This window comes from Platalea leucorodia (assembly GCF_965183815.1).
Source record: "Platalea leucorodia genome assembly, chromosome: 6".
Taxonomy (NCBI): Eukaryota; Metazoa; Chordata; class Aves; order Pelecaniformes; family Threskiornithidae; genus Platalea; species Platalea leucorodia.
This window is the reverse complement of record NC_138828.1, coordinates 86,713,935-86,740,308: the sequence shown is the minus strand read 5'-3', so window position 1 is coordinate 86,740,308 and position 26,374 is coordinate 86,713,935. Positions and strand designations below refer to the sequence as shown.

Below are 26,374 nucleotides of genomic sequence, written 5' to 3'. Positions count from 1 at the left end.
ACCCAGGAGGTGGCCGGGAGGGTTTAAGGGCCCCCGAGCCCAGGGGCCTCCGCCCAGAGAGCTGGAGGGGATGATCTGGGATCATCACCCGTCTGCCTGGGCGTCTGCTCCCGGGGGTGGCACGGCTGGTCCCTGGCTGGGGTGGCAATGCCCGGTGCCAGCAGAGCACGCCGGGGCAGCACACCGCAGCCTGTGGGCGCTTGGTGCGAGGCTGTGCCAGCGCTGAAGCCAGCAGCACGGAGCTTCGATGCAGGAGAACTGGCACCCGCGGCCGAGGCGCGAGGGCGGGAGCCACAGCAGCCGCCATCCCACGGCGGCAAAGGTCAGGGTGTGCAGCCAGCGGCCCCGCCATCGCCACGCCAGCACAGACCTGCCCGCACCGGGGCCCACGGCTCAAGGGTGGCCGAGGCTGGGTCAGACAGATGTCCCCATGGCACACTGTGACACGGGCATGCCGAGGCAGGGGCCGGGGGGTCTCTCTCGGAGCTCTGTGCTGGAGCTGGGGCCGGGGGGTCTCTCTCGGAGCTCTGTGCTGGAGCTGGGGCCGGGGGGTCTCTCTCGGAGCTCTGTGCCAGGGACGGCGGGTCTCTCTCGGAGCTGCGTGCCGGTGCGGGGAATGGCGGGTCTCTCTCGGTGCTGCAGGGGCAGAGCGGGAACCGCAGGCGGCTTCGGAGTTTCGCTCTCCGCCGCAGCCGGGTTCCCGGCCCCGCCTGCGCCGGCGGCTTCCGACGCCGAAGTCCCGGGGCCCGCGGCCGGGCTCTGCCCCGCTGCCCCGCCAGGCCGGTGCCCGCTGCCCGGGCCGGGCGGCCGCGGGCCGTCTGCCGGTCTGGCAGCTCCACCTGCCGGCCCCACCGGCGGCACGCCGGGAGCCGCCGCGGGCCGGGGGCGCCCGGTGTGGGCGCAGGGTCCCGGGCCAGGGATGCCTCGCACCGGCACCGGGATGCCCGGCACCGGGATACCCGGCACGGGTACGGGATGCCCGGCACCGGGATGCCCGGCACCGGGATGCCCGGCACGGGTACGGGATGCCTCGCACCGGCACCGGGATGCCCGGCACCGGGATGCCGGCGGGCTGGGGCCGCAGCCGCGCCCAGCACGGGACGGCGCGCCCGGGGCTCGCAGCGGCGGGGCACCGAGCAGCCGCGGAGGAGCGCGGGGCTCCGGCAGGGCGGAGGCGAGGCCCGCGCTGCCCAGCACCGTTCCGCCCGAGACACGGACCGCGGCCGGCGCCGGGGGCGCGGCCGGGGCGGGTCCCCCCTCCCGGGCCCGGGACGCGGGCGGCTGCTCGGTACAGCCGCGGCGGGGCCGGAGCGGGGCGGCCGGGGCTCGGGGCCGGGGCTCGGGGCCGGGGCTCGGGGCCGGGCGCCTCCGGCCGCGTCGCCACGCAGGCAGGGCGGCGCCTAGCAACGGGCCGCGCGCGGGAGGGGGGGGGGGAACGCCCCGCGGCGCTGATTGGCCGCCGCCGCCGGGGCCACGTGACGGCGCCGCGGTCACCTGACGGTCTCCCGAGGCAGGGCCCGAGGTGGCGGCGGCGCGCGCAGGTGAGCGGCGGCCGGGACGGGCCGGAACCGGAACCGGAACCGGAACCGGAACCGGAGCCGGAGCCGGAGCCGGAGCCAGAGCCAGAACCAGAGCCGCGCCTCGGGGGGCTGAGTCGGGGCACCCGGCCCCGTCCCGTCCCGTCCGGTCCGGTGTGGTCCGGTCCCGTCCCGGTGCTCAGGTGCCTCGTCCGGTCCGGTCCGACCCGCCCCGGTGCCCCCCCGGCCCGGTCCGTGCCATTCAGTTCCGTCCGCCGGGACCGGCCCCGGGCTGTCCGCCCGCCCCCGAGGTGTCCGCCTGTCCCACGCCCCCTGCGCCCCGGCCCGGTCCCCCACGCACAGCCCGGTCCGGTGCCCCGCACCCCGCTCGGTCCTGCCGGGCTCTCCCGGGGCCCGGTCGGACCCCCGTCCCTGCCCGCCCCGGTCCCTGCCTGTCCCCGCTCCCCGCGCCCAGGCCGTGTCACCCCCCTGCCTGTCCCTGCCCCTCCCTGCCCGCGCCCCCCTGCCTGTCCCCGTCCCCGCAGGTCCCCCCGCCGGGCCGGGCCGCTGCCAGGGCGGCGGGCGAGGGTGGGTCAGCGCCGGGCTCCTCCAGGTCCGCCGTGACCCGGCGGGCCCCGCTCCACCTCCCACCTGCCCCCGCAGCTCCGGTGCCGGCGTCCCCGCCATGGCCGGCTGCGGGGCCCCTGGCTCCCCGCCCCGGCAGAGCGGCCCTGGCTCCGCGCTGGAGGAGGAGGAGGAGGAGGACGACGACCCAGCCCTGGGCTGCGACGGCGACCTGGAGGTGAACCCCTACGACGGGCTGCCCTTCTCCTCCCGCTACTACGAGCTCCTGCGGCAGCGGCGGGAGCTGCCCGTCTGGACCACCAAGTATAGCTTCATGGAGCACCTGGAAGGCAACAGCGGCATCATCCTGGTGTCCGGGCCCCCCAGCACTGGCAAGAGCACCCAGGTGAGTGGGGGGCTGCGTCAGGGCAGCTGGGAGCAGCCAGCCCTGCTGGGGTCCACACGCGGCTGGGCAGGGCCACGTTGCTGCCTGGGAGCCCGGCGCAGGGCTGCGGTACCGGCTGCTCTGCCGGCGGTCTCTCCCCGCGCCTGCTGGACTCCCAGCTGTGTCCATCCCCCTGCTCAAACACCTGCGGTGCCGCTGTCAGCAGCAGCTGGGTCCTGCCCGAGGCCGCTGCCTTCCCCCAGGACCCACGTGCGGATCCTGCTCCCTGCGAGCGAGTCACAGCTCCCGTGGCCCAGGAGCTGCCAGGCCCTCGCCCCTGCCAGAGCAGCGCAGGCAGGCCCCGCACGCTCCCCTCCTGCCAGCCCCCTGCGCGGCGTTACCCTGCGTTTGCCGTGTGCTGGCAGGCCCTGGGCCGTGGCGGAGTGGGGAGGTGGGAGCCCGGGCAGCTGCAGGGCTGCAGAAGGCACGGAGATGGGACTGTGGCCGGGCAGCAGCTCCCTGACCCCACGGCAGCGTCTGAGCTTGTGGGAGGGATGGAGGGAGCGACGGGACCCGCAGGGCTTCGGCTCCACTGCGGTACCTGGGAGTGTGCCGCTGCGGTGAGCCCAGCACGGGGCAGGGCGAGCACAGAGCCAGGCAGTTGTGCGCCGGCATGTGTTGGGGCAGGCGCTGAGGCTCCGGGCAAAGCCTCGGCACGAGCCAGGAAGTTCTGCCACGGCGGCCCCGGGAGCGGCTGCCACAGCGGCGCAGGGCATCGGGCGGGCGCAGGGAGGGGGAAACGACACCTCCTCGGAGCCGAGCCCGGGTACCCGGAGCGGCGGCAGGCGTGGGCAGTCAGGCTGGACTGTGGTGGGTCTGGGGTGCCAGGATCCCGCCTGCCCACCCCGGGGAGCTGATCCCGTCTGACAGGCCCTGCCACGGCACCTGGAGACATCGTCACGCAGACTTTGACCAGGGGAGGGATCACCTGGAAGCTGCAGGGGCAGCCACGGCCTCTGCGGTGCTGTGCACGGGCTGGGTCACTGCGTGGCAGCTGCCGGCCTCTGGGGCTAGCAGGGTGTTGGCAGTGGGCTCAGGGCCGCTTGCCCAAACCACCTCCCTTGGGTGTGACCCTGCTGCAGCACGGGCCTGGGTTCAGCCTGTGGCACCGGCTGAACTGCAGGGTGCCGGATTTGGGGAATAAAGCCCTTGTGCAGGCCCTGGCCTGCTCTGGCCCCAGGGCCGGGTTGCTTTTGGGTGCAGGCACCCTGCCTACAGTCTGTGCGGGGCCCTGGGACCACCGTGCCCTGAGCAGGCCAGGGGACGCAGCTCGACCCACGTGGAGCATCTGATCCTGCACGTTGGTGCAGCAGCACCCCTCAAACGCGGTGTTTCCACCCAAAGTGGGAAGAGCCGACACACAAGCCGGGTCCCTTCAGCTTCGGGTGGCCGAGGGCTGTCTGCACCCTGTGCCGCCGCCCTCGCCCATCTTTGCAGGCAGGAAGGCGGCAGAAGGGGGGGTGCAGAGCTGTGCATGGAGACATGACCGAGCATGGCCAATCTGTGGGGCAGCTGTGGGGCCAGCTGGAGAAACAGAGCAGGCTGCACGCCCGCCCATGGGCGCTGCCGGGCATGCGGATGGCCCGTGTGCTCCCGCCCGGCGGTGAGCTGGGCTCGCTGGAGGCAGCCCCTGGGCAGGACTCTGCCTGCCGGTGGCCCCGGGTGCTGGGCAGACACAGGGGCGCAGGCCCGGGAGGAGTGAGCGAGGCAGGCAGGCGTGTTAGGAGCAGTTAAACAGCAGATTTCTGGTCCGCAGTGCCCAAAGGACAGCTGCGCGGCCCCGGGACCGTCCCGTGCCGCCTGGCCGGGTGCTTGGGCAGCAGCTACTCCCTGGTGCTTCCTTCCCCTTCTCTCACCGTGGGGTTTCCTGGGGTAGTGCGTGATCCCTCTGGCCCCACGTGAGGACGATCGAGCCATTGCCCTGCTGCAAGGTCTGGGTCTCGGGACATAGCCAGTGACCACTGCTCTGTGCTGAACCTGACCGGGGACCTGCCCAGCCTTCCCCGGGGAGGAGTAGGGGGCCGGTTAGAATAGAGCGGGATGGCTCCAGTGGGAAAGGACCTGCAGCCATCACCTGGTCCAACTGCCTCACCACCCCAGGGCTGGCCAGAAGTTAAAGCATGTTATTAAGGGCATTGTCCAAATGCCTCTTAAGCCCTGGCAGGCGTGACCTGGAGGCACTGCTCTGTGTGACCTGGAGGCACTGCTCTGCCTGAGCTGGCAGCTCTGGCGAAGGCGGTGCAGCACGTACCCCCCTGCCCTGTTTTTTCTGGGGAGGTGGAGGTGGAGAGGACTGTTGTCCCGTGTCCTCAATGCCAGAGCCGGGGCCGTGATGTCCCATAGCGAGGCAGAAAGCTGCAGGCATGCGGCACTGAGGCTGTGGGGCTTGTGTCACAGGTTGCTGGGGCTCAGAAGCGACAGTACCAGGGGAGGGAAGGTCCCGCCTGGGCTGTCGAGCGGTTCAGTACGGCCTCTGGCCCTGGAGGTCCTGCAGCTGGATCTCTGGGGGCTGCTGTGGGGAGGGTCCCTCTGCCCTTCTGGGGGGGCACAGCGTGTGCTGCTCCATGATGGTGAGGGGAACGTCCTGGTGCTCCTGGCCAGGGCCACGCTGTCCCCAGGCCCTGACCTGCGTTCTGGTCCTGCAGATCCCGCAGTGGTGTGCGGAGTACGCCCTCTCCCTGCAGTTCGCCCACGGCCTGGTGGCCTGCACCCAGCCCCACAGCCTGGCCGCCCTCAGCCTCTCCCTGCGCGTGGCGGATGAGATGGACCTGAACCTGGGCCACGAGGTCGGCTACTGCGTCCCCCACGAGGACTGCTGCACCACCGAGACCATCCTCAGGTACGGGGACGGGGGGGCCCCCGCGGGCTGCCTGTGCCGCGAGCGCCTGTCGCACCGTGCTCTGATCCCGCTGAGCTCCCCAGCGGCAGCGTAATCTCTTAATCCAGCCTGGCCTCGTTGCAGGGAGCGACGAAGCGGGCTGCTGGCTGGCTGGGCCCTCCCAGGGCTGCGGTGGGGGCTCCTGCCGGCGGGGAGGGGGCGAGGTGTGCTCCCCCGGGGCTGGGCGCAGGGATGCCCGCAGGGGTGCAGCCCGTGGTGCCAGGGGTCCCCGCGGCCACCCCAGGCTGACAGTGCCGGACCGCGGCAGGTACTGCTCGGACGAGATGCTGCTGCGGGAGATGACGTCGGACCCGCTGCTGCGGCAGTACGGGGTGGTGGTGCTGGACGAGGCGCAGGAGCGGACGGTGCCCACCGACGTGCTGCTGGGGCTGCTGAAGGACGTGCTGCGCCAGCGCCCCGTGCTGAAGGTGGTGGTGGTGACCTCGCCGGCCATGGAGGAGCGGCTCCGCACCTTCTGCGGGGACCCCCCCGTGGTGCGGGTGCCGGGGCGGGGGCCCCCTCCCCAGCTGCTCTACAGGGACCCGCTGGCCCGCGGCCGCATCGCAGCTGCCTGCCAGGCTGTGCTGGACATCCACCGGCGGCAGGAGCCCGGCCACATTCTGCTCTTCCTGGCCAGCGAGGAGGTGGGCTGCGGGCACCCACGCCTTGGCTCTTGGGGGACTCGCTGTGCCATGAGGCGGGGGGGAATGGGGAAGGGGAAAGGTTTGGGCGATCCCTCTCAGCTGTGTGCGGGGAGCCCTGAGGACAGCGGGGGCTGCTGGGGATTAAACTGCAAGAGCTGGAGCTCCTCTGTGGGAGGCAGCGGGCACCGCTTGCGACCCGGGGTTTTTAGCCCCAGGGCATGGCGCAGCGCCCTGTCCCGGGGATGGGGCCGCTCCAGGCGTTGGCAGGCGTCACTCCTGTCCCCCCGTCCTTCCCCGCAGGAGATCGCCGAGTGCTGTGGTGCCATCCAGACCGAGGCCGTGGCGCTGAACCCAGGGCTGGGCCCGCTGCTGGTCCTGCCCCTGCACCCCGGCGTGGGCCGTGCGGCGCAGAAGGTGTACGAGGCGCTGGAGGAGAGCGGCCGCGAAAGGCGGGTGATCGTCACCCACTGGCTTGCGGACTCGTCCTTTTCTCTGGGCACCGTGCGCTTTGTCATCGACTCGGGGCTGGAGCTGCGCAACGTGAGTGTGCCAGCACGGGCCAGGGAGCCGAGCGGCGGCGAGCAGGGGGCCTGGCTCTGCTCAGGGGCGCAGCCGGCGGCGCGGGCGGAGGCGAGTCTGGGGAGGGAGTCGCGGGGCCGCGGCGGTCTGCATTGTCTGCTCGGCCTGGGCTCTGCGTGATGCCCCAGGCTGGGGGATGCTGTGCGGGGCGCGGGACCCTCCCCAGGGAGGCGGCAGTGGCAGCACCGCACCGGCAGAGTGGAGGGACCTTTGGAGAAGGCAGGGGCTCGTCTGCGGGTGTCCCTTCTCACGGCCTCGCCTGCAGGTCTACAACCCCCGCATCCGGGCAGAGTCCCAGGTGCTGCGGCCCATCAGCAAGAGCCAGGCAGAGTCGCGCATGCAGCGAGCCGCAGGCAGCCCCCCAGGTGAGAGCCCCTGCCTGGGCGTCCCCCGAATGTGCCTCCAGTGGGACGGGGCTGTTGTCCCACCGCGCTGGGGCCCCAGGCAGCCCGTGGCGCAGCACGCTTCCCTGCCTGCCTGCCTGCGCTTGCTGCCCTGTCCCCGGGCTCTGTCCCTCCCACCGTCGTGGCTCACAGCCCCTCTCCCGCAGGCACCTGCCTGCGCCTCTACTCGGAGGCCTTCTATGAGCAGCGCCTGCCCCCCAGCCCCGCGCCCCACGTCAGCGAGACCAGCCTCAGCCGCCTCGTGCTGCTGCTGAAGCGCCTGGACATCGCCGACATGGGACAGTGCGACTTCCTCGACCGGCCAGGTACTGCCCGCGGGGCGCGGAGGGACCGGGCACGGCGTGGGGGGAGCCTGAGCGGAGGGGCATAGTAGGGATGGCCGTGCGGGAGGAGCTGGAGGCTGGCCATGGCCATGGCGATCACTGCAGCCCAGGTTGTGTCTGGAGAGGGGCTGGAGGGTCCCACGGGCGCAGGAGGAGGATGGGCAGGGCTGCCTGGTCCTGGTAGCCGGCTGACGTCCTGCCCCAGCCCCCGAGTCGCTGATGCAAGCACTGGAGGACCTGGACTACCTGGCCGCCCTGGATGATGATGGGAACCTGTCGGAGGTGGGGATCATCATGTCGGAGTTCCCCCTGGACCCCCAGCTGGCCAAGGCGCTCATCGCCTCCTGCGAGTTCGATTGTGTGGAGGAGATGGTCAGCCTGGCCGCCATGCTCACAGGTACTGTGCCGAGGGGCTCGGAGCCCGCTCTGCGGCTGGCGCGGGGCCCGTTGCAGCCCCCAGAGAGCCCGCGCTGGCAGGGGTGGTGCTGGGGGGCACGTGGTGACCTTCCCTCCATGCCCCCCCCCAGTTTCCCCCTGCTTTGTGCCCCCTTCCACGCACCTGGAGGAGGCCGTGACCATGCGGCGGCGGGCCCTGCTCCACCCGGACGGAGACCACTTCACCCTCATCAACATCTTCAACACCTTCCAGCAGCGTGAGTGCCGGGCAGGGGCTCAACTGCTGGGGGGCTGCACACCCCACGGGCGTCCCACAGCTCTCGCGTGTCCCCTGCTTCTTCCGGGAGCGAGCACTGCAGCCACGTTGTCATGACCCCATCCAGGTGCCCCAGCCTGGCTGCGAGGTGTCCCAGCTCCAGCCTGGGAGCCGCACGCTCTGCGCGGTCCCTGTCCCTGCTGCCTTGCGGGGATGCGGTCTGCGGGAGCAGCAGTGCCTGGTTTTGTGGCCCGTGAGCCCCCTGCCCAGCCAGGCCACCCCCTTCCGCGTGGGGTCTCTGCTCGTCCAGCCCTGTCCCCGCGGTGCTGACGCTGCTCTCCCCGCAGACAACGCGGACGAGGGCTGGTGCCGCAAGCACGCGGTGAGCGGGGAGGCGCTGCGGCTGGCGGGCATCGTGCGGGCGGAGCTGCTGGAGGTGATGCAGCGCATCGAGCTGCCCGTCTCGCCCCCCGCCTTCGGCACCGACGCCAACGTGCTCAACATCCAGAGAGCGCTCATCTCCGGCTACTTCCTCAAGGTGGGCCGGGGGGCCGCGAGGGGCCCGGCCGCGGGGCGGGGGGTCGTGCCAGCCAGCCCCGCTCCCCTCCCGCTCTGTGCCCCAGGTGGCCCGGGACATCGACGGCTCTGGCAACTATGTGATGCTGACGCACAAGCACGTGGCCCACCTGCCCCCCGCCTGCTGCTACCTGCTGCGGCAGCCCCCCCAGCGCCTGCCCCCCTGGGTCCTCTACCACGAGTTCACCATCTCGCAGGACAACTGCCTCCGCGTGGTCTCGGAGATCCAGCCCCAAATGTGAGGACCTCGGGCACGGGGAGGGATGGGTCGCGCCCGGGCTGCGTCCGTGCGTAGCTCTGGATCTGGCGCTGGCCCGGGAGCACAGCAGAGCCCTGGGGCACGATGCCTGGCCTGGGCGTCCTCTCCTGGGGGCTGGGGGGGGGACTGTCCCCGTGTCAGGGAGCGAGGCGGCTGCTCCAGGGAGGCCCCCGGGGCTGGCTGCCCCTCCTTGACCCCCCGTCCCCGCAGGCTGGTGGAGCTGGCACCCCAGTACTACCTGAGCAACCTGCCACCCAGCGAGAGCCGCGACCTGCTGATGGAGCTGCGGGAGAAGGTGGTGGCCGTGGAGGACGTGCCGGTGGTGCCGGAGCCGCTGGGAGAGGCGTCCGGCAGGGAGGATGAGGAGAGGGAAGTCTGCGTGCTGCAGTGAGCCAGAGGCACCGGAGCCCCTGCCTCAGGGCCGCCTGGGCTTGGCTTGTGACCACCAGGGAGAGGAGAGCCCTGGGGAGGTTGTGCTGCTGCGAGGGCCGACCCGATCCGCAGGGAGGCACAGGCAGAGCCTGCCACTACCACGGATCTGCACCACGGTCGTGGTGCCAGCGGCCACGGGACCGGCCCCCAGCATCTCCCCTGGGGACAGAGCCCGGTTCGGGGGAGCGCTGGCCCCGGGCCTGGGGAGTCGTGCAGGCCCTCCCCGCCCGGGCTCCTTCACCCCGTGTTTCCCCAGGGGCTGCTGTGGGGCTGGGGCCACTGCGGGGCTGGGGCCACCGGCCCTGCCTGTCCCGCTGCCCCGCGCCCGGGGGAGCAGCGCCCGGGGCGGAGGGGCCGCTTGCGGGTCTCTCCTGTATAAAGTTTTGTGACCTTTGCTCCTGCCCTCGCGTCCGTGATTGTAGCCAAGGAGCGCTCACGCCGCAGAGGGGTCTGGCGAGGGTGGGCTCCGTCCCACCTCGGGGTCCTGCCTGCAGCGGGGCGAGGGCTCCCCCAGCCCCCGCACCCCTGCGGGGCAGCTCCGCACCCCCCCAGCCTCCCCTCTCCCGGGGGGGTTTCTGAACATGAGGCATCCCTGGTCTTGCTCACCTCCTGCCTCCGGTTCTGGGTAGCATGCCGCTGCTCCCGGCCACACCGACGTGCCGAGGGGCAGCCCTGGCCTTTGCGCCGGGTCTTCCCCTCCGCGGTCGCGCGCTCTTCTGCAGAAGCAGAGAGGAAGCTGCGGCCGGCGCGGGGGTGGGCAGCAGCCGGGGTGGGCAGCCAGCTCCTGCTCCCCCCAGGACGGGACAGGGCACGGGCGCTCCGCTGGGACGAGGTGCCCCCCACCCCGGGGTCCCCCTCCCTGCCTTGGGGTCCCCTCCAGCGTTCCAGCAAGTTCTCTCGTGGCTCCCTGGCACCGCGGCCAAGGGCTGAGCTGCGAGGGGCCGGGGGTCCCAGCGTGGGTGCTGTGCTCCAGCCCCTGCCCAGGGTGGACCCCTTGGCATGGGCATGGGGCTGCTTCATCCCGGTAGCTGAGCCCCCGGTCGCCCTCCTTCCCCCCCTCCTCGCCGTCCGCGCGTGGGGTCTCCGCTGTTCCCAGGAAGGCGCCCGGAGGCTCCGCTGCCTGGTCCCCACCGCAGCGCCTCGAAGGTTGGGCAGAAAGGTGAGGGCCGGGCCTTCCCGCAGCCTCCGCGGAGCCCGAACTTCCCCCTTCGCTTTCTAGGAACCCCAGAAAGTACGTGAGCGGGAGCGGCGGCGTGCGGCCCGTGCCTCCCCGGCCTCCCTGACCCGGGGCCGCCTGCCCCCGCCGTGGGGGGCTGCCCCATCCCCTCTCCCTGGGCTGGGGCTGCAGGCGGCGGGGGCCGGTGCCCGGTGCGGGGCTGTGCCTTGCCGGGCTGAGGGGAGGCAGCCGTGCCGCGGAGCTGGGCCGGTGCTGGCGGGGATGGCCAAGGGGAGGCTGGGGCTGCCTCTGCCCCGCGTCCCGTCCCGGCACACACCCCGTGGGACGAGTGGCCGGGGCAGCTGCGTGGCCCTGGGAGGGGAGGGAAGGGGCGAGACAGCCCTGCCTGGCGGGGTGCAGCACCCCGAGCCTCGGCAGGGACCCGCTCCTCTCCTCGGGGACCCACCGCAGCCCAACCGGCCGGGGCCAAGCACCACGCCTGCCCCTCTCCGGACCCCCGGGGCAGGCACTGCTGGACGCCGGTGGTCCCTTCCCCACACTCAGCCCCTGCTCCCCCCACAGCAGGGGGCTGCGGGTGCTCCGTGCGGCACACGGTGATGTGTGAGCCCTCAGCCGGTCCTGGGGCTCAGGACCGTTCGCGGGAGCTGGGAGCGCCCGGGACTCCCAGCAGTTCCCGGGAGGGGACCTGCCCTTACCACCCCGGCGGTGCCCACGGCCGGGGCAGGCCAGCGGGTCCCCAGTGCACCCCAGCCTGGGAAGTACCCGCGGTGAGTCCCAGCGAGGCTGGGCCGGGTGGGTCGGGGGCTGAGCACGGTCCTGGCTCGCAGCTCCACCCAGCGCAGCTTTCTCCTCTTCTGAGAACTGTGATGTTTCTGTGGTTTGGCTTCACCTTGGGGCAACTCCGCGGGGTCCCAGCTCAGTATATATCCAGCCACTCGCCGGCCCCCAGCCCATGCCGAGCCCACCGGCGCAGCGCGCACCACAGCGGCAAGGTAGGCACAGCACGGGGGCTGCCGGGGGGCACTCGCGCTGCGGCCCCGGGAGGGTTTGGGCACCGGGGAGCCCGGGAAGGCGCTGCTCCAGGCAGGCACTGCAGCCCCCTGCCCGGGGGGCACCGAGGGGTCGCGGTGGGTAGGGTCGGGGTGTCGCATCGGCTGCCGGTCCTGTGCGGGGCTCCCCCCCGCCGCACTGCTCCCCTCCTGCCTGACCCTGCTGCCGTCCTAGGGCCGAGGGCTCTGCCCTTGCTGATCCTGCTGGCTGCATCCCGGCTCTGCTCCCCTTCTCCTCGGGTACGGCCGGTCCCCTCCCCGGCACCAGGCTGCCTTCCCCTTCCCTTTCCCCTACTGCTGCCCTTCCCCTCCCAGATGCTGGTGCTGGTGGGGCTGTTGCTGTGCCTCGCTCCTGCGGACGCCCTGACTGCCTTCCCCCCAAAGTGTGAGTCCTGCCCCCCTTGGGCACAGGGGACCTCGGAGGGGAGACACCCCGGGGTGGGGGGCTGCGGGACCCACGCAGCAGCCGGAGGGAGCAGGGAGCGCCCACGTCTCACATCCTTCTGATACAGGGCGACGTGAGCCTGGGTTGGGGCAGCGCTTCTGGTAGGGTGGGGGGTTAGAAGATGGGCATGAGAGCGATTGTGGGGGGCACGGACACGGGGTGAGGAAGCAGGGGGATGGTTGTGGGGTGAGGGAGCAGGGTGGGGATAGACGTGGGGTGAGGGAGCAGGGCGATGGACGTGGGGTGATGGGGAAGAGTGGGGATAGACATGGGGTGATGGGGCAGGGGGACAGCTGTGGGGTGATGGGGCAGAGTGGGGATGGATGTGAGGGGATGGGGCAGGGGGGATGGATGTGGCGTGCAGGAGCAGGGCAGGGACCTTGGGAAGGATGGATGTGGTGTGTCGGGACAAGGGGGCACCCAGCCCCATCGTGGTGTGGGGGACGGGCTGCCCACACCGCAGCCCACCCCTGACCCCGGTCGCTGCCTCTCATCTCCAGTTCAGGTGGGGAAACTGAACGGGGACGTGGTGGTGAAATGCAACACCTCGGAGCAGCAAGTGACCTGGACGCAGAACGGGGAGCTGGAGCCCATGGCCGAGCTTGTGGCTGAGGGACAGACTCTCACCATCCTTGGCTTGGACCTGCCGGCCGCGGGCAACTACAGCTGCTGGGCCGGCACCGTCCTGCTGGACACCACCTACGTGGTGGTCAGCGGCACCCGTACGCAGGGCTGGGCATGCGGGGCTGGCATGGCCAGGGCTGAGGGAGCGGGGGGATGAGGGGCGATGGGGGGGGTGCAGGGCGTTGGGGGCAGGCTGGGGACCAGGAGATGCTCGTGCATCTGCAGATGTTCGTGCCCAGCCCAGGGGGCTGGGGGGACGCACCAGGCCGGGGAGAGCCCAGCCGTGCGGGGAGGGGGCACCGCTCCCGGCCCCGTGCAGCCCCTGAGCCATTGCCCCTTGGCCCCGCCAGGCAAGGAGGGGATGAACGTCTCCTGCCAGGCTGCGTCCTACCGCGGTTCCTTCCACTGCTCCTGGACCGGCCCCGACTCTGCCGTCTTCCGCGCCCGCCTCACACGCAGGTGGGTGCCCCCGGGACCCCCCCAGTGCGGCCCTGGGCCCGTGGCCACCCAGCCTCACGCCTGCCTCCCCCCAGCAGCGACGGCTCCTTGGGCGAGTGGGTGCCAGTCGCCAGCCACCACAGCCAGTTCAGCGCCAACTTCACGGACCCTTCCTTCTGCCCCTTCGCCGAGGAGCTGCACCCGCTGCAGCTGCAGCTGGAGGGGCTCTCGGACAACTCCTACCTCAACTTCTCCACCCAGTTCTTCATCCACGACATCGGTGAGCTCAGACCAGCAGCAGCGGGGCCCAGGGGCCATCCTCAGGGTGCTGGGAGCCCTGTGCGAGGGCTCGGCCCCGGGCTGGGCAGTGCCGCCCCGTGCTGAGCCCTGCTCTGCCCGCAGTGCGGCCTGACCCGCCGCAGGACCTGACCGTGCAGCGGCGGGGGCAGCAGCTCCACCTGGCCTGGGCCCCCCCGGCCTCCTGGCCGCTCCCCAAGTCCTACTTCGCCCTGCTCTACCGGCTGCAGTACGAGTTCCCCAACGGCACCCAGGTAACTGCGGGATGCCCGTGCCCAGCCTGCCCGGGCACGTGCTGACCTGCGTCCTCGCGCTGCTGTGCCCACCCTGCCCTGCGCCCGCCCTGCCCCTGCCCCTGCCCCTGCCCCAGCCCGGGCTCTTCCCTCTGCCCAGGGCCGCCGTCGGGAACAGGGATGTGCCGGGGGCTCAGCAATGGCCCCCTCCCTGCTACACTGCTTCTCTCCTTGGGGCGGTGAATTGTCACTCCTGGCTGTCATCTCTGCTTCCCCCCGCCAGCACTGCCCACGCAAGGCAGCGTCGCTGCCGGGGTTGAGGAGGTGCCAGTGTCTCCCACCCCCGAGCCCCCAGCGCCGAGCCCTGCGCCTGCCCTGTCCCACCTTCCCCGCAGCCTCGGCGCCTGTGCCGGCGGCCCCCCGCCCCGGTGCCGGGGTGCTCCCCGAGGCCACCGCCTGCCCCGCTTTGCAGGTTGACAAGTACGTGGAGGGCACGGAGGAGACGCGGCTGCAGGAGCGCGCGCAGCGGGTGCGCATCAGCTGCCAGGACCCCTACGCCAACTCCGCCTGGAGCCCCTGGAGCGCCTGGCAGGACGTCGATGCAGCCCAGCAGCGCTGGCTCCCAGCGCACTGACCCCTGCACGGACCCCCCTTCCCCCTCGCACCCGTCCCCTGCCCCGCCGCTCCTCTGTGCCCACAGGGATGCCCGGGGCTGGGGGCACCCCCGGTGTGGCAGCCGTAGGGACCCGACACCGACCTTCCCATTCTCTTGTATGGTTTGGAAGAGACTTTTTACCTCTGTTAAAGAACTGGGCTTGGCTTTACTACAACAAATCTCCGTCAGTCTTTGTGGGGGGTGGGGGGTGCTGGGCCCCCAGCCCCCAGCCTCTGCGGGCTCCAGCTGGGCACAGCACAGGCAGGGCTCCTGCCTGCCCTGCCCTTCTGCTCTGGGTGCCCGGACGGGCCCCTGCCCCACAGGGGGTCACAGGCCTGTGCAAGGCCCCCGCTGCCCCACAGCTCCCTGCGGGGCCCCGGCTCCCTGCTGGCGCAGGGTTCAGCCCGTAGGGTCCTTACACACGGCTGAAAGCAGGCATGTAACACACGTGCGTGCACACATGCTCCAGCCCAGCCGGGGACAGCCCCGCTCAGCGGCCATACCCAGCCCTGGCCCAGCTGGGGGGTCCCCACAGCCCTGCCCAACCCTCTGCCAGGGCACACAGGCGCCCTGGACCCCCTATTCCTCATCAGCCCCCCCAGATCTGCCTCCTTCCTGGGGGCTGCAGGGGGGCAACGTCCCCAGCCCCAGGAGCCGCACCCCAGCGGGGTTGCGCTGCCCTACACCGAGGGGGCACCCCGGCCCCACATCCCAGGGTGCAGGATCCCTGCCTGACCCCGGGAGCGCTGGTCCTGGGGTAGGACACGGCCATGGCCCCAGCGCGGGGGGGCGTGCAGGGGGCCAGGGACCACCCGCCAGCACTGGAGGGCTCAGCTCCCACTGGGCACAGGCCCCTCCACCACGCGCCCGTGGCCAGGAGCCCACGACGTGCCCCACCTGGCATCCCCGCGGGGTGCCCAGCCTGGGGGCGAAGGGCTGCGGCCAGGCGGGCAGGAGCTGAGACCCCGCAGGCAGGCAGCCCCTGCGGGACCTGGCCCCGGCACCCAGGCTCCCGTGGAGCCGCCCCGAGCCCCAGCTCTGCCGCAGACCCCGAGAGCGCAGCGGGGTGCCCCCGGCGCAGGGCCCACCACCACAGAGGGGCCGGCTCGGGTAACGCCACGGGGCTTTATTGAGGTGCTTCCGCGCAGGCCGGGGCCGGGACCCCAGCCCCGCTGCTGCTCCGCAGAGGCTGGTGAGAGTGTGTGGCCCTGTGGGCGCTGCCCTCCTGGGGGGCCGGGGCCTCCCGGGGCGGGGGTCTGGGGAGCCCGGGGAGCCGGGGGTCCCGGGAGTCCAGGGGGCCCATGGCACGGGGGACAGGACGGGGGCTCCAGGAGTCCAGAGGCGTCCAGAGGGTCCGGGGGTCCCACGGCCCCGGGCGCCCGGGGGCGGAGGTCCCGAGGCACGGGCGAGCGGGGGCTCAAGGGACCCCGAGGCGCAGAAGTCCGGGGTCTGGGGGCGCGGGGTCCCGCAGCGGGGCCGGGGTCCCGTCAGGGCGCGGCCAGGCAGCCCAGGCGCAGCTCTTCGCCCTCCAGCATCTCCCTGCAAGAGACAGGCCCGGGCTGAGCCCCGCGCCGCGCCCGCCGCGCCCGCCCCCCCCGCGTACCGGTACGCGGCGATCTCCGCCTCCAGCGCCATCCGCAGCCGCAGCAGCGCCGGGTACTCCCGCAGGCACCGGGCCATCTCCGCCTCCGCCTCGCCGATCTCCCGCTCCAGCTCCGCCACCCGCTCCTGCCGGCCGGGCCGTCAGCAACGCCCGGGACCCCCGGCCCGCCCCGCACGGATCCCCCTCCCCAGCCCCACCCGGGCCCCCGCCCCGCACACGTCCCCCTCCCCAGTCCCCTCCGGACCCCCGGCCCGCACGGACCCCCCGGCCCTGACCCGCCCCCGCCCCGCACGGATCCCCCTCCCCAGCCCCACTGGGGCCCCCGCCCCGCACACGTCCCCCTCCCCAGCCCCACCCGGGCCCCCGCCCCGCACGGACCCCCCGGCCCTGACCCGACCCCGACCCCGCCCCGCACGGACCCCCGGACCCCCGCCCCACCTGAACCCCGGCCCCCGTCCTCCCTCGCCCCCCGACCCCACCGCCGCCGCCCCGCACCTGGTACTTGGCCAGCTCCCCGCTCCGCCGGTCCCGCAGCCCCTCCAGCTGCCGGTGCAGGGCACCCACGGCCCCTCGCAGCGCTTCCACCTCGGCAGCGCGGGTGCGCAGCAGCCTCCGGTACCCGGCAGCCTCGGCGCGGGCCCGCAGCACCGCCTGGCCGCCGCACCGGGACCGGGGCCAGCCCTCGGCCGTGCTCATCCCGGCGGCTCTGCGGCGGCGCAGCAGCGGTTCCACCCCCCACCACCACCCCCGGTAAAACGGGGCCGCGTCACGGAACCGCAGCCAATCCCGCCGCCGGGGAGCGGGCACCGGTTGCCCGCCTCCTCCCGGTGGCAACGGAGGGGTGGGGGCGGCAGGAGCCTGCCCCCGCCCGCAGCCCAACGGGCGAGGGGCAGGCTCCGGCTGGCCCCTGGGCAAGCTGCTGCAGCACCATGGACAGCAGCAGCGTAGGGGTCAAGGTCAAGTTTAGGGTCAGGGTCATGGCTACTGTCCCCCCCTCCCCTCCATCATCAACGAGGGACCCCGGTGGGAGCTGGCCCGGGTGGGGGTCCCGGTGACCGGGCACCACGTTGGCAGGGCCCGGCTGGGGCTGGAGCGGGGCTGAGGGCACCGGAGCAGGGGAGGGGGTCCCCAGCCGAGGCCAGGGACACTCGGGGGTCGCCAAGGTAAGGGGAGGGCAGACATTTGCTGGAGGAGGGGGGGGTCTGGCCCACAGTGGACCCCTCTGCCTCCCCACGAGTGCGCTGTGGGTCACGCCTGAAGGGGGTCCTGGGAGCCAGAGGCTGGGGGGGCAGGGGCGAGGGCAGCCCTGCTCGGGGGGCTGGTGCAATCCTTCGGCACACAGGGGCACCCCCAGTCCATCGCGGGGTGCTGCGGGGGCACGTCCAGGCCCGGGGCCGCAGGGAGACAGTAAACCAGCAGGGCAGACAAGCCCAGTCCGTCAGTCTGTCCCAACACTGGGGGTCCGGGGGCTGCGGGGCCGGGCTCCCTGTCCAGCCCGGGGGCTGCAGCTGGAAGCCGGCTGGCAAACTCCGACGGGGATAAGGCAAGTGTGTGCGGGTGGTGCAGACCCCGCGGCGGCTGCCAGTGAGGGTGGGGGGGGCTCCCAGCACCAGGAATGGGGGGGGTCCACCCCACGCCCCGCTCGGCTGGCCCTGGGTGGGCTGGGGGCTGCAGCCGCCCCGGGGGAGCGGGCCTGGCCCGGCCAGGAGAGCTGCTGATGGGTGGGCAGCAGGTCCTGAGCAGGGACCACCCGAGGAGCTGCCCCCGGAGCGGGGGGCCCTGGGGAGGGGGGGCTGGACGTGCAGAGGCCCGGGGGGTGCGGGGGCCCAGCCCTGGGCTCCCCAGGGGGTCCGGGCAAGGGGCTGCCCACAGCGGTGCTCCAGGCAGGGGTCGGCAGAGCTTTGAGTCCGACCGCAGGGGCACGTCCACCCACCCGGAGCCACGGGGTGGCCGAGGGGGGCCCGAGGGGGCTGGCTTGTGGCGGGGAGGGGGCTGCCAATGGGGGGGCTGCCGATGGGGGGGCTCCTGCGAAGCAGCAGCCCCCTCCCTGCCGTGGACCAGAGGTGTTGGGCTCAGACCCCGCTGGGCTCCCACCGCCGCCTCCCGGCACGTCCACAGCTCCCCAGGGACCTCACACCACGGAGGCCACCCCTGAGACGGACGTCACCTTGTTGTCCTCAGCCCAGGGCTGCAGGTTCTGCAGGGCGTAGAGGGAGGAGTTGTGCATGCAGAGCGGGTCCTGGGGCAGCGGCTGGCTCAGGCTCTTCTGGAAGGCCTCCTGCTGCAGGTGCAGCATCAGGCGGTTGGCCTGCTGGCGCTCCGCCTCGCGCTCCTCCGCCGTCTGCCTCCTGCCAGCACACACGGCCGTCCGGCACTGCCCCGCTGCTGTGTGCGGCCCGTCCCGCCGCCAGCACCGCTGTGTGCCCGTGCAGCGATGCCCCACAGCCTTCACCCCACAGCCTACCCTGCTGCCGGCACCACCGTGTGCCGGCGCGGCAATGCCCCACAGCCTCTGCCCTGCAGCCCCGTCCCTCTGCACCGCTGTGTGCCGGCGTGGCAATGCCTTGCAGCCCCTGCCCTGCAGCCCCATCCCTCTGCACCGTTGTGTGCCAGCACGGCAATGCCTTGCAGCCTCTGCCCTGCAGCCCTGTCCGTCTCAGCACCGCTCTGCACCGGTCTGGCAGTGCCCTGCAGCCTCTGCCCTGCAGCCCTGTCCCTCTCAGCACTGCTCTGCACCGATCTGGCAGTGCCCTGCAGCCCTGTCCTGCTGCCAGCACCGCTGTGTGCCGGTGTGGCACTGCCCCACAGCCTCCACCCCACAGCCCTGACCCTCTCTCGGCACCCCTGTGCACTGATGCAGCAACGCCCCGTCGCCTCTGCCCGCAGCCCATCCTGCTGCCAGCACTGCCGTGCTCCAGTGCGGCAATGCCCCACAGCCCCTGCGCTGCAGCCCGTCCCTCCCTCGGCACCGCCGTGCCTCACCCGGCCGAGCACAGGGGATGCAGCAGGGATGGGCACCCCACTTCGCCCGGCCCAGCCTCTCCCGGGGGGCACAGCCGCGGTGGGGGGTGGCTGCCAGAGGGAGGCAGGGGGTCGGAGCTGCGGCGGCCGCCCTGGGGCCGGCCCCGTTACCTCCACTTGGTGCGGCGGTTCTGGAACCAGGTCTTGACCTGGGCGTCCGTCATCTTGAGGGCCTTGGCCAGGGTGGCGCGCTCGGCCGAGGCCAGGTACTTCTGGCGGTGGAAGCGCTTCTCCAGCTCGCAGATCTGCACCCGGCTGAAGGAGGTGCGTGGCTTCTTCCGCTTGGGAGGCGTGCGGTTCTGGTAGGGGTGCCCGATCCGCCGGGTCGCCGCAAAGGGCGACAGCGCGGCTGCGGGCAGAGAGGGGGTGAGGGGCTGCTCAGGGGAGCCACGGGCAGAGCACCCTGCCCATCGCTGCTGCTGCGCGGGCAGGGGCCAGGCAGAGCCCCTGCTGAGGGCAAGGCAGGAGCGGGCACAGCCGGGGAGCCTGGGGGGGATGCTCGGATGCTGGGGGATGGGGGGACGGGGAGCTCCAGGGGGGCCACCAGCAGTCTCTGGCAGAGAGGAGGGGAGGAGGAGACCCCGAGTCATGCCCACCCGCTCCCACAGCCCAGGGACGCGCAGGGCAGCTCAAGACGTGGCGGGAGGGCCCGTCCCCATCACCACAGCCGGATCACTCCCCCAGCCCAGCGGGTGGGGACCGGGGCCGGCGGGGGGGCTGGGCAGGCCCCGGTCCCAGGGCCGGCATGGGGCCGGCGAGGCTCCCGGCAGCACAAACCCACCCTTCCCCTCGCGCCGAGCCCTGCCGCAGCCCCAGAGGAGCCTCCGCAGTGCTGCCGGGGCTTCCCAGCCCTCCCGGGGAGGGGACAGGGCCCCAGAAGCCACCAGGAGGTGGCTGACATCTCCCTCCAGCAGCGCCCGAGTGACGGGGGCCAGGCAAGGGGCTGTCCTTGCACGGCCAGGCTGTAAGCCGGGGCCGGCGAGGCCGGCGTGCCGCATCCCAGCCCTGGACGCGGCCGCAGCCAGAGCCACGGGGAGCGTGAGGGCAGCGAAGGGGTGTGGAGGAAGGCGAGAGCTCGGCCGGGGCGCAGCACCCAGCTCCCGCTCCCCTCCTGCTCTGCCGGCGGCCCACGGCTGAGCCACGGCCCCACGGCCCTCGCCGTCACCGGCACCGCATGGGCAGGGCTGCACGTGGCCGGGCCCATGGGGCTGCCATGGGGCCCCAGCACCCCGTGCCTGCGGGGGCAGACCCACGGCAGCCCCAGGGACAGCCTGGCGCCCAGCAGACCCTCTCCGTGAGGCCGGACCCTCCCTCCTGCCAGCACCCAGGCAGGCAGCGCGGGCAGGAGGCCAGCCTGCCCGCCGGCGGGGGCGGACGCGGTTGACGCAGGTGGAGCCGCGCAGTCGGGGGGACGGAGGCCCTCGCGCCCCCGCCCCGCGCAGGGCGGCCCCTCGCCGGGAATAGATGCCGACAGCCTGCAGACCACCCCAAGGCCGGCAGCGCTGAGTGATGGCCGCGGCTGGGAGACCCCGTGCCGGGGAGGGGCCGCCTCGTCCACCCGCCACTGGCGCCAGGCAGGAGACGGGGACGTCACCTGCCGCCCCTGCGCGGGGACGGTGCTTCGTCACCGCCGGGATGGCGGGGTGGGCCAGGAGGCGAACCCGGCTCTGCTGGCGCCTGGGCTGGGCCCCCGCCGCCCCCGGCCTCCCGCCCCACATGGCCCCAGCAGCCCCCATAGCCGGCGCTCAGCCCCCGGCCCCGCGCAGCCCCCGGCCTCGTCCCTGCATGGAGCCGCGCGCTGTGGACGTGGCAGCGCCGCCATCTTGGGAAAGAGCCGAGCTGAGCCGAGCCAGGCCAGAGCTCCCCGGCACCCGCGTGCGCCCGGCACGCAGCCCCCACACCCAGCAATCCAACTGCGGCACCCCACACCTTCTCTGGGGTGCAGCGATCGGCATCCTCGCCCCAGCACTGGGTGCTCCAGCCCCCACCACAGGCGCTCAGCCCCTGGCCCCGTCGGCAGCACCGGGACCCCGCACCGCCTCCCCGACGCCTGCATCGCCACCCATCCTCCCCGGCCCCGGCACACACCAGCCCCAGCCTCTCCCACGGCACCGGCACCTCCTGCCCGGCACCCGGCCCCGCACGGGTGGGTCTGAGCCCCGCCACAGCCCCCCGCCTGCCCCTCCCCGGGGCGCAGGGGACGGGGGCGCAGGGGACGGGGGCGCCTCCTCCCCAGCCCAGGCGGGTTTTGCCCCGCAGCCCCATGGCGGGTCCCCGCACCCCGCTCCCGACACAGCCGCTGCCCCGCGGCCCCGGGCAGCCTCCCCGTTACGGGTGGGATGGAGCCGGCACCCGCTGCCCCCGGGCCCAGGGAAGGCACCGGACACGGAGCGGAGCCCGGGGCCGGAGCACGGCGCGGCCTCTCGGAGCCGGACCCCGGCCCGGCCCCTGCCCGGAGCCGCCGGCAGCCGGAGCGGGACCGCGGCGGAGCCGCCGGTGGCTGCGCCGGCCCCGAGCCGCTCTCGGCGGGCCCCGACGGCGGCCGCTTCCCGCTGCGGCGGGAGCCCGGCCCGGGGCACGGCGGCGCCCGGCGGAGCGGAGCGGGGCGGGCGGCGGGAGAGGACCCCGCGCTGCGGGAGGCGGCGGAGCGCACGGCCCCCGGCCCACCGCGGCCCGGCCCCGCCGACGGAGCGGCCGGAGCCACCGGAGCCACCGCAGCCGTCGGGAGCCGTCGGCAGGCGGCCCGCGGCGCTCACCTGAGAGCCGGTCCTTGGCGATGCGGCGCGTCGTCTCCATCCAGGGGAAGGTGAGCCCCGAGAGCCCGGGCACCGGCGGCGGCGCGGCGGGCGGCGCGGCGGGCGCGGGCCGGTGCGCCGGGACGCGGATGACCCCGGCGGGCGGCGCGGCGGGCGCGGGGGTCACGTTGACGCTCACGTTCATGCTCATGTTGAGGTTGTAGGAGCCGAGCGAGCAGGCGGGGCCGTAGCCGCCGCCGTAGAGCCCGTAGTCGGGCTCCCCCGCCGCCCGGGCCGGCCCCGCTCCGCCGCCCGCGGGCTCGGGGCCGCCGAGGATCTGGTCGATGCCGAAGCTGATGGGCTCGTGGGGCGGGGGGCCCTGGCCGCCGCCCTCCCGCGCCAGCGCCGCCGCCTCCATCGCCCGGCCGCGCTCAGAGCCGGCGGGGCGCGGGCATGGCCGGGGGGCGGCGGGGGGCGGCGGGAGCGGGGGCGGCTGGCTCGGGGCGGCCGCCGCGGGCCCGGGGCAGGGCCGGGGGCGGCGGCGGGGTCGGGGGCAGGCTGCGGGGCAGCGGCCGGGAGCGGGGCATGGCCCGCGGCTGCTGGCGGCCCCGGCGCGGGAGCGCGGGTGCGCGGCGGGCCCCGGCGGCGCGCGCTTTTCTGCCCCGCTCCATCTGGACCTGCCAAAATCCCGGCCGCCCGCGCCCTGATTGGCGGCCGCGCCCCGTGATTGACAGCCCCGCGCCCCCGGGGGCGGGGGCTCGCGCATCCCGGGGCCACGCCCCGCCACCGGGCCTCCCCCCCCCCACCCCCCTCCGCCCCCGCCGCGGCCCCGGGCCCCCGCCCCGCCGGGGCTCCCGCTCCCGTTCCGGCTCCGCCGCGGCCCCGGGGCGCCCGGCCCGGCCCGTCGGGCCCCGAGCGCTCGGCGCCCCGCCCGGCCCCGGGACGCCCCCCGGCCCCGCCGCGCCCCGGCCCGGTTCCCCGCCGCCCCGGCAGCCGCCGCACGTCCCCCGGCTCGCGGCAACGGAGGGGCGGCGCGGGGCCCGGCGGAGCCGCCGCGCTACCGGCGCCTCTCCGCGCCCCGGCCCCGCCCGCGGCCCCGTCGGAGGCTCCGGTGGCGTCGGGGCGCCCAGCGCGCCGGGGCCGGGGCCGCCGCTCGCCCGGCCGAGGCGGAGCCGGGGACCCCCCGCCCTCCCGGGCGCAGGCGGCTGCGCGTCCCGGGGCGCACGGAGCGGGGCCCGGCCCCGGCGCCGTTATCCCGGGGCGCACGGACCGGCGCCACGCCCGCCGCTGCCGGGGCGCGCAGGCTTCGTTCCCCGGAGCCGCCGCTCTCCGGGCGCACCGAGCCCGCCCACCCCGGAGCGAACGGACCCGCGCGGTCCCCGGAGCCGCCGCTCCCGGGGCACGGACCCGGGGCTCGCCCCGAGCCGCCGCTCCCGGGCGGACCGCGGTTCCCCCGAGCCGCCGTTGCCGGTAGCGCGGACCCCGGTTCCCAGGAACCCGCCGTTCCCGGGACACCGACCCCAGCTGCGCCGAGCCGCCGCTCCCGGGTCGTGGATGCCGTTTCCCCGGGACCCGCCGTTCCCGGTAGCACGGACCCCGTTTTCCACGGACCCGCCGTTCCCTGATCACGGATCCCGTTTCCACCGAGCCCACCCTTCCCGGGTGATGGATCCCGGTCCCCCGGACCCGCCGTTCCCGGGGCACGGGTCCCGGTTTCCCCGACCAGCCGTTCCAGGGGCACGGACTCTGGTTCCCACGGACCCGCCGTTCCCGGTAGCGCGGAGCCGCGGTTCCTATTAACCCGCCGTTCCCGGGTACGAATCTCGGTCCCCCCGGCCGATGGATCCCGGTCCCCCCGGCCCGCCGTTCCCGGGCACAGAGCCCGGACCGGCCCCGTCGGGACGCTCGTACCTGGCTCGCAGGAGGGGGCCCGGCTGCGGCCCCACCGGTAACGGCCAGCGGCGAGCAGCGCGGCCCGGGCCTCCCGGCGACTATCGCGACAGCCGCGCGGCGAGCGGTGGGTCCGGCTGTGGGGCGGCCCCGCGGGTGGGTCCCGGCGGCTCCCGGGCTGGGGGTCCCGGCTCCCGGGCGGGCAGCGGCTCGGGGCGGCGGGTCACGGCTCCGGGGCAGGGGCCGGCGGGGGGGCGGCCGCCCGGCCACCCTGGCGCCACCGGTCTGGGGTAAATGACATTACCGGGGCCTGCGCCTGTAAATCACGGCAGCCCCGGGAGCTGCAGCTGCCGCACCCCGGGGGCACCGCACGTCCCGGGGGCACCAGGCAGACCCGGGGCACCGCACGCACCGGGGGCACCGCACGCACCGGGGGCACCGGCTGGCCCCGGGCGCAGCCGGGCCTGCTGCAGCGTGGGGCGACCGTCCCGCACCCGCAGCTCCTCCGGGGCCACGGGCGCCCAGGGCCGTACGGGGCGCACGCTCACCCGCGGCGTGGGGTGGCGAGGGACCAACACCCCCCCAGCGGGGCACAGCTGCCTGCACACGCGTGTGTACGCGCAGCCTGCGGCACAGCTGCACACGCACGCAGACACGCCGTGCAGCACGGGGGCACGCGTACACACGCTCACACACACACACGCACGTCCCCCAGGGCGCTGCACAGCTACACCGGCACACGCGGCACCGGCGCGTGCAAACACGCTCACCTCACGCTTCGGCACAGCTACGCACGCGTACGCAGACCCGGCTGCGCAGCGTTGGCACACACGCGTGCACACACACTTCCATCCCCACCCAGGCTGGGCTCACGCTGCCCTGCCCGATTCTCGTGCCGGGCCGAGGTGGCCGTGCCCTCATCCCACCGCAGCGCCGGGCAGGCACGGAGCTGCTCCTTTCCATGCCGGGGGCATTTCCCGTCCTGCTGCTCCCCAGGGAGCCCCGTGCCAGGGGTGCGGGTCCCCGTGCCCCTCAGCAGGGGAGGGGGATGCTGCGCTCCGGCCTGTGGCACCGGGACCCTGCGCTGCCGGGGGCCCTGCCGGGCTGAGCCCTGGGAGTTTCCCAGCATTTCTTGCTTGCGGCCCAGCAGGTGCCGGCAGAAACCTGCTTTCCCACCCGGAGAGAGCCACCAGCTCCGGGCCTGCCGCGGCAGAGGGGCTCACTGTGGCCCCATGGGGTGCAACCAGCACTGGCACTGGCACTGGTGTTGGCACTGGCGTTGGCGCTGGCGCTGGCGTTGGCCCAGGCCCTGTCGGTGCCTGCCCCGGCCCGGAGCGGTGGCGGGGAGGAAATGCCTGGTGCTGGGGGAGGGAGGCGGCAGCAGGTTAATTAAACCTGGAGCAGGAGGCAGATGTTTGCCGTGCCCAGGGGCTGGAATGCTGCCGGTCCCAGGAGATGGATTGGGGGGCAGGTGATGGGGCCGGGGGCGGCGCGGGCTCACACGGCGCCTGCCTGCGCCACGGTCCGCCCCGCGCCCACGGGGGTCTGCCAGGCGGCACCCCCAGCCGGGGCCTCGCCGGGTGGGCGCTCGCCCTGACCCTCGCTCAGGGTGGGACCCCAGCACCGGGCACTTGCTCTCGAAGGACGGGAGGGCTCCGCGGCCGGGGGCTGGGGCCAGCAGCAGCAGGCGGGGGGCTGGCCCCACGCGCAGCCCCTCGGCTGGGGCAGACCCCCCTGCCCGGCTCCCTCCGGCACCGCGGTTAGGGCCGCCCCAGGATGCGCAGGGCAGGGAGAGCCCCGAGGGCTCGCGGGGAAGGGCTGAGGGTGCTGGGAGAGTCGGCGAGCCCTGTGCCACCCCAGCTCTGGGTGCAGGGGGTCACCCTTCCAGGGACCCCCGGGGTCCCCTGCTGTCAGCTCCTCGTGCCGCTGGCCCTGTCTGCCCAGTGACCCTCAGGCCACCAGCAGCCAGGACGAGGCCGTCTCCCCACACCTGCTCCCGGCGTCCTCAGAGCCGCCCGAGGTGGGGGGGCCAGGCAGGGTCCTGGCCCCCGGCTCTGCCCCCAGCCTGGCACCGTGCAGCCAGCGAGGCCTCAGGCAGGGGGACCCCCACGCACCCCCACTGGGAGAGCTGGGACCACCCAGCGCACCGGCACAAACTGCTCCTCGTTTCTCGGCCACGGTGCGCACCCCCGTGGCCCCCGGCGTGCGCCCCCTCCCGCCCTGTGGGGCTGGGCCTGGGGGTCCCCGCGGCGCACAGGGGATGCGTCCCCACGCCGGGGCAGGAGCGTGGCCTGGCACCTGGGTGGCAGGGATGGCCAGAGGGGAAACGGCAGAAGAAGGGGTGCTTGCCCGGTTCCAGGTAGGAAATCAGCCTTTGGCCACGAGACTCTGCCTGCGGCCACCGCAACACTGGGCCCTGCTGCCTCCGGAGCTACATCCCGGCATCCCACCGCCCCAGGACACCCCCACCGCCCCGGGACCCCAGCCCTCGGCACAGCTGACCAGGGAAGCAGGGGGTGGGCACGTCAGGGCCTGACTCCCACCAGACTCCACGACGGGGGTCCCATCGGTGTCACCGCCCATCCCTGCAGCCACCCCGGGCACCGCCGGGGCTCCTGCAGCCCCCCAGCCCCTCGCCCCGTCCCCCGCCGTGCCTGCGGCGCCTGCGGCCCTGGGGCTGCCGGTCGCAGCCGATGCAGCCACGCGGCTTCACAGCACCGTGTCCCCGCAGGCTGGCCGTGCCGGTGTCCCTGTCCCCGGCGGGGACTCCTGCCAGGCTCAGGTGTTGCTGCCGGGGCAGGAGTTATTAAAACGGGTCCCTGCCTGCCCCTCACCGCTGACAGCCCGCTCCCCGCGCGCCGGCCAGCGCACGGCAATTAAGCGGCGGAGGCCTGGAAGGGCCCCACGTTACCACCGGCAAGATGCTGCCAAGCT

At 74.3% G+C, this 26,374-nt stretch overlaps 3 protein-coding genes across 4 annotated transcripts; 2 read left to right on the top strand and 1 right to left on the bottom strand.

The window, feature by feature from the left end:
* The first annotated feature begins 1,508 nt into the window (after positions 1-1,508).
* Positions 1,509-9,653, top strand: DQX1 (DEAQ-box RNA dependent ATPase 1). Of its 2 annotated transcripts, none has more exons than XM_082315504.1 (12): positions 1,509-1,720; positions 2,181-2,487; positions 5,172-5,365; positions 5,673-6,048; positions 6,349-6,588; positions 6,893-6,992; positions 7,178-7,336; positions 7,560-7,751; positions 7,882-8,007; positions 8,354-8,544; positions 8,630-8,820; positions 9,052-9,653. In XM_082315504.1, exons 2-12 carry the CDS (start codon positions 2,203-2,205, stop codon positions 9,230-9,232), a joined length of 2,235 nt encoding a protein of 744 aa, XP_082171630.1. In that variant the 5' UTR covers positions 1,509-1,720; positions 2,181-2,202; the 3' UTR covers positions 9,233-9,653. The 2 variants fall into 2 exon arrangements, with proteins under 2 accessions (XP_082171630.1, XP_082171631.1); XM_082315505.1 differs by having other exon boundaries at positions 1,523-1,541.
* A 1,663-nt stretch (positions 9,654-11,316) lies between these two features.
* Positions 11,317-14,170, top strand: LOC309592500 (interleukin-12 subunit beta-like; the record flags this gene model as incomplete). Its single annotated transcript, XM_082315926.1, has 7 exons — positions 11,317-11,442; positions 11,815-11,884; positions 12,445-12,666; positions 12,919-13,027; positions 13,102-13,286; positions 13,409-13,557; positions 14,009-14,170. 7 exons carry the CDS (start codon positions 11,317-11,319, stop codon positions 14,168-14,170), a joined length of 1,023 nt encoding a protein of 340 aa, XP_082172052.1.
* Positions 14,171-17,925: 3,755 nt separating this feature from the next.
* On the bottom strand, positions 17,926-21,968 carry TLX2 (T cell leukemia homeobox 2; the record flags this gene model as incomplete). The annotated part of the gene is made up of 3 exons (XM_082315260.1): positions 17,926-18,142; positions 18,927-19,164; positions 21,572-21,968. The coding sequence occupies 3 exons, from the start codon at positions 21,966-21,968 to the stop codon at positions 17,926-17,928; spliced, it is 852 nt and encodes a 283-aa protein (XP_082171386.1).
* Positions 21,969-26,374: the final 4,406 nt, after the last annotated feature.